We start from the raw sequence: 6504 nt of genomic DNA, 5'->3' as shown, positions 1-6504 counted from the left end.
CAGTTAGCGCTAGGATTTTTATCGCCGATGAGATAAGCGTTGCTAATAGCACGCTATCTCAGCGATAAAAATCGGCGCTGGCCAGCGATAATTATCCGAGCGCTAAGTGCGCTCAGCGATAATTATCACCGGTTGTTGTTGATATGCCCCGATGTTCCATGGAAAACATTGCTATTGCTAGGATAATTATCGCCATTGCGCTGAGCGTTGTTAATACAGCGCTAGCATGCCGATAATTATCTGCGACAGCCGGCGTTAAACATTTTAACGCTAAGAGTGGCCAGCGATAATTATCGCTGGCCGTTGATGATATGCCCCTAGATTATTGTTTAAACTCAACATCCTTTCCTGTGCTCACCCCACCGACCTGGCTATGACTGGCCCCTTCACTTATGGTTTTTATGCATTTACGTGACTCTTCTATCCTTCTGGCCATTCCACTGCTGCCTTAGCCCTGTGCTCCCAGGCTTTGCTTAAGAAGGGATACACCCCCGCCTCAAGCAAATCCAACCATAAATCCCATGGCGCTGGGGGCTCTCCAGCTTCAGCCAAGAATAAAGGAGGGGGCTGAATCCTGGCCATCTTACAACTTATGAATATGAAAGAAATGAAAGGTGCTGTTATCAAAGCCTTAGCTTATCCATTGCAAGCACTCCCAGCAAACTGCTCGCAGAGACCAGTTTTACGAACCAAATACCCTGTGCGCACCGCCAACTCCATAGGCAAAGTACAGCTGCGTGTATCAGCGTGAAATGTGTAGGATTCCCTGTCAATACACTTATTATTTTAATTGTAATGCCAACTGAAATTGATTAATCGGCTGTGCGTGTCCGCGTGGAACCCTGAATGCCCTGGCAACACCAGCATCAATTCCATGTTGCTAACCTTTTTAGGTCTCGCCTGACCCAGCGCATGCGCTGCTCTGGCGAGACTTATTGAGAGGGCTCCAAAAAGTGCTACCAGGCCAGCCTAGAGCTACAGTGCATGTGCGCGGGCACGCGCGTTGCGCTTTACCACGATTACTTTCACTTTCGCGGCCGCACGGCATCTTTGATGTTTGATCGCGATCACTTTTACTTTCGCGGCCGCACGGCGGCTTTGCATAACCAATAGGTCTCGCTTTTGGGACCTTATAAGTATTTAGTTATGCAACTGTTGCATGGCTAAACACATAAGGTCCCAAAGGCGAGACCTATTGGCTATGCCAATGCTTGTTTCTCTTTAATATCACAAAGCATGGATGACACAGCTGAGCGTATCAGCATGACAAGCCAAAATGCACTGGAAGCATGTACATACATATTTATTAATGTTGCTTAACTCACAGTGTCATGGAATCTACACATTGTCATTTAAAGGTTTTGCGACAGACAATGCAGCTCACACTGGGTCAAATTTAATATGAGCAGTGAAACCCTTGTCCTTATGTTTGCATTTTGTCAACATATATGTGGTGGGCGATGCCGGATGGGGTCGGTAGGGGTCGGTAGAGTCTGGTGAAGTCTAACTCACAGAAGCTGCTTGGAGCGGCCACTGAATGGTCATCACTGTGTGATGGGAGGAGAAAGCAGATCACATCATGTCCTGTGGGATGGGAGGAGGCAGCAGATGACGTCATGTCCTTTGGGATGGGAGGAGGAAACAGATCACATCATGTCCTGAGGGCTGGGAGGAGAAAGCCGATGATGTCAAGTACTATGGGATGGGAGGAGAAAGCAGATGACATCATGTCCTGTGGGATGGGAGGAGAAAGCAGATGACATCATGTCCTGTGGGATGGGAGGAGAAAGCAGATGACATCATGTCCTGTGGGATGGGAGGAGGCAGCAAATGACGTCATGTCCTTTGGGATGGGAGGAGGAAACAGATCACATCATGTCCTGTGGGATGGGAGGAGGCAGCAAATGACGTCATGTCCTTTGGGATGGGAGGAGGAAACAGATCACATCATGTCCTGAGGGCTGGGAGGAGAAAGCAGATGATGTAAAGTACTATGGGATGGGAGGAGAAAGCAGATGACATCATGTCCTGTGGGATGGGAGGAGAAAGCAGATGACATCATGTCCTGTGGGATGGGAGGAGGCAGCAAATGACGTCATGTCCTTTGGGATGGGAGGAGGAAACAGATGACATCATGTCCTGTGGGATGTGAGGAGGCAGCAGATGACGTCATGTTCTGTGGGTTGAAGGAGCCGCAGATGACGTCATGTCTTCTTGCCAGAGTTATATCAAGGACAGCTTGCTTCTAAGGGTCTGATGCATCTCAAAGTGGGCTGGAACCTACCTGGTTTGGTAGGGGGTGCTCTTAGACGTCACAGAGGAGACAAGGGAAGTGATATAACTTAATGGGGGTCTGTAGCACTGAAATGGGCTAATGTCTTAGCATGCAGTGGCATGCTGTGTGGCCATGCACATACATATACAAATGTACCGGATGTAATAAGATACACTCGGCTGGCATATGGGCACGTTGGGGGTGCGGATGGTGTTCTCAAACTTTGATGGCAGGTGCACACTTCATATCATGAGTCAGCAGCTGTAAACCTTGCATGTGGAAAGAGCCGTTTCCGCAGAAATGTTTGGTTATGCATCCTGCTGAGCTGTACTCTTTCGCAGCTTCACCTGCAGAAGGAAAGATAAGACACAGGTGAACAGCACTGTTAGACCCAGGTGTGGCATACTTGAGGCATCTCTGGCCATCCTCCCTGCCTCTTTTTTGGGTTCAGAACATTATCATGCAGGGTAATCCATATTGCCAGGAGGCGGTACCTGGCCGGACTCTGGTCCAGCTCTGGGTCAGCTCATCCTGGACATCTGGTTTTACCTTCTTCATAACTACCTCTAACAGAGGTCCTGATTCTAACCAGTGAGAAGGTTTGGAGGGTACAAGGGTACCCTGGGGGCAAATACTGACAGCAGCCCCTCTTCTCTACACAATCCTATCTGGCGCCAAGGACCCAAGGAGGGGCGCCTGGAAGCGAGCGATAGAGTCACCAGTGACACTTGATGGATACGAGGGAGTCTGACATCATATGTGGGCGAGCACATGTGGTAGGCATTAATGAGTGGCACATGAAAGAAACATCATCAATTGGGGTTCCATTTGAAGAACACAGATGTGTGCAACAATGAGGCGGTAAGAATGGAAAGAGGCGGGGGTCAATAGAGTAGACAGGGCAGATAGGGCTTAAATGGGGCCACTGCAGTGTCTCTGAGAATGGAAAAGAACTTGAGGGAGAGGGGGATCGCTTGAGTCAAAAAGGAATGAAGAAAGAGATAAGGGAACACAGGATGAAGTAAGAATGGAAAAAGGCGGGGATCAATGGAGTAGACAGGGCCGATAGGGCTTGAATGGGGCCATCGCCATGCCTCTGATAATGGGGAAGAACGTGAGGGAGATGGAGATAGCTCTAGAGGCAAGAAGGGGATGAGTGAACTCAAGAGAGATGGGGCACTGGCAGGAAAATGGGCAGAGGATTGAAGGGGCTGATGGATGTGACCTTAGGGGGGCCACCTGTGTGGTGTCAGCATCACCTCTACCAGACATGCAGTGGACGGGCTGAGAAATCCTCAGTGTGCTGCTAGTGAGGTCCATGGCAGGAGCACTTTAGGGGAAAGGTCAGCAGCACACGTCTACCATGCCATAAAAGCATAGAGGAAATGCTATCACATATTCTGGTCCTGGACATCCACTCCTAAACTTGGGTTACATTTCCAGAACCCACATTCAGACCAGCTCCTGGACGGAGATTCCTGTTTCCTCCTTGAGTTTCGCCATTTTGACTGTGGCGGCCTTGCACGGCAGGAACACTGGCGTAGGTGACGTTAACACTACCACAAAGGAGTAACCCACGGCAGAGCGGGTATCACCATCGTCCACCCTCCGATAAGAAACCATCATTCAGGGGATGGTGGACAGAATATCTGTGGCACTATAGGTGATTCATTTACATCCTGCCATACATGAAGGAAATTGCAAGTCACAAAGAAGTTCCATAACTATATAGAGGAACCAGGTAGAAGGTGAAGTTCCTTTATAGGGTCATTCAACTCCGAGGTGACTTGTAAAACTCTTATCACATACGGAAGGGGCTGCTTTATTCCATATAATACATGGGCACACCATCGCCTTCTGGTGGATGGCTCTTTCGTATCAAACAGAGAGAATGTTGGAAAACATGAAGAATAAAAACAGTACCTCCAGTGCAAAATTAAACACATAAAAAAAATGTTATATATTTGTTGCAAATACAAGTCATTTTTTTTTAAACGGCAGTAGCTCGGAATGTGTATAATCATGCAGAAAGTTTCTAACTTTACTATAATTATCTAAGGAGTCAAAAATAAAACTGATATTTTTGATTTGCTTGTCACTGTAAGCTAAAGAAAATAGAGCAGAGGTCAGAAAAGCAAGGTTTTATTGTTGTTGCTTCAAGCGGCTACTCTGCCACCTGACCTGCCTTTCACCCCGGTTGCTGATTTAAACTGCCGCAGTGGTGGTCGCATCATAATTTGGACTGTGGGATCGCCGCCTTGTAGGCGGGAGGTCCCAAATGCGATTTGATGGAGGAAGTACAGAAGTCTGTCCAACTTTCTAATAACCCCTAAAGTCTGTAATGATAATGCAAACATTCTTTCACAACAAAAGTAATATTTAACTATTTAAAAATGTAAGAATTTTAGGGGCTCATTATGATGGCGAGCAGACATTAGTCTGCCCTCCCCCATAACGGTGATGGGACCGACTGACAGACGTGCGGCGGACCCACCGGCCACATAAATACGATAAAATGAGATAATAAGCAAGTGAGGGTATAGAAAATATTATGTTCAACTTCAAACTTACTGTAAAATAATACAAAACAAATATACTTACCTTCAATATTTTCATCTACATTCATTTTCCTTTCACAATATTTCGACCACAATTTTAGGTGGGGGGGGGGTGGTGCTATTTTGGGTCATTATCTGTGCAGACCATGTAGACAAGTGTAAATAACAGTGGCGGTGGAGACCGGACGGCCAGAGTATAGGGCAATGCAAATTGCTGCACTGACCGGGGGGTCCTTTGTCCGCCCTCTCTGTATCGACTGACACTTCTCCAATGAGCTGAAGCCGAGGGGGCAACAATCCATCTTTCACAGAATGGTGGTATTGGGAAATGTTGGAGCACAGATCTGTGTCTGGCGAGAGGAAAGCCTTAGAACCCTAGGCAAGAGGTATCACCCTCCTTCCTCTGAAGCCGCCACCAGATGCCCAGTAGCTGACCATTAATAGGTGGAGACAACTTAATGTAACCAAATGTTTTATACTTACTCTGATTTGTTTTGTAAAGCGCTACGATACCCTACTCTGGGTATTGTTCGTGCTATAGAAAACTCTAAAGATAAAAAAATAAAATAAACTTATAGGGAACCAAAGGCAGTCATGACAGAATCCAGTCAGTGGTAGAAGGGACCTGTCTTCTGAGCATGCAGCCCAGCTTTTGAAATCCATACTGGCTTTAACTGGCAAGTCTCTTCCTCCACCAATTTGACACCAAGGAGTTTCTGAGTTCCCTCACACCAAAGACGCAATTCACCCCATCTGCTGGATTTCCTTTCAGCTGCCCAGGCCTGACAGGAGAATCTATTCTGACTGACCCCATCCTAACCATGTTTTCATTCTTTCCCTTATATTAGTGTCACCCTCTTGCTCATATTTTTTTCTTTACAGACAATTCGCATTCAAGTGGGCGACAGGGGGAAGTGGAACTTAAGCACATTTTGGGTGAGTGGTGTGGCCCACAGTTCAGGGAGCTAGTGATAGGTTAGTGGAGGGCAGTGGTATAGCTTATTAGGGGTTTCTGATCATTGCATTGGGCAGAGTGGTCCATTTTGCTGCATTTCTGCACATCTGCTCTTTAGGCTGGTCACCCACTCATCTGCACCTTTCTTTTCCTTGGGGAGCTCTCGTGGGCGAGAACACACGTTGGGCGAGAATCAGATTTACTGCTACTGCTCAAATCTATGAGCTGAATGGAAAAGTGCATACATTATAGGAGAGAGAGGAATTAGATTTATCCCTAACTCCATTTTTTTCAGTCAGGATTTCTGGGGGTGGAGATGATAGGTAAGTCTGAAAGACAGCCACTTAATGCCACTACAGACACAAACTGAAACCTTAGATGACAGCACTGCACAACTCACAGAAACCCAAGCCCTGCTACTTGCACTACAAAAGGGTGACCCACCAGTTCCCACAATAGTGGTGAGGGATTCACCCTTCTGTGTGCAAGGATACAATGTCGATTTAGCCTATAACCCCACAAAACTCATAACCTGCACCTAAAAATTGACTTTGAAAAGTAACATTTTTAGACCAATAGTACAAATATTTATCAGCAAATGAATTCACACTAATTAAATATCATTTCATTATAATGAATTTACCTACAACATACCGCCACCAAACACACTCACAAAATGTAGCAGAAAAGTGTTTACAAAAGTAACATAATTTATG

At 46.4% G+C, this 6504-nt stretch overlaps 1 protein-coding gene across 2 annotated transcripts in view; it reads right to left on the bottom strand.

Annotated features, from left to right (window-relative positions):
• Nucleotides 1–1287: 1287 nt before the first annotated feature.
• LOC146829924 (uncharacterized) overlaps nt 1288–6504 on the bottom strand; it is a 73280-nt gene continuing 68063 nt past the window's right edge. Inside the window, exon 5 of one of the 2 annotated variants that reach the window (XM_085603990.1) lies at nt 1288–2622. In XM_085603990.1, coding sequence (XP_085460116.1) covers nt 2492–2622 — 131 coding nt within the window. In that variant the 3' untranslated portion in view covers nt 1288–2491. The remainder of the gene's footprint in view (nt 2623–6504) is intronic. The other variant, XM_085603991.1, reaches the window with a different exon arrangement.

Source organism: Triturus cristatus, chromosome 5_1, assembly GCF_964204655.1.
Source record: "Triturus cristatus chromosome 5_1, aTriCri1.1, whole genome shotgun sequence".
In the NCBI taxonomy this organism is placed as follows: domain Eukaryota; kingdom Metazoa; phylum Chordata; class Amphibia; order Caudata; family Salamandridae; genus Triturus; species Triturus cristatus.
The sequence above is the reverse complement of the archived record's forward strand: the minus strand, read 5'-3'. Positions and strand labels throughout refer to the sequence as shown.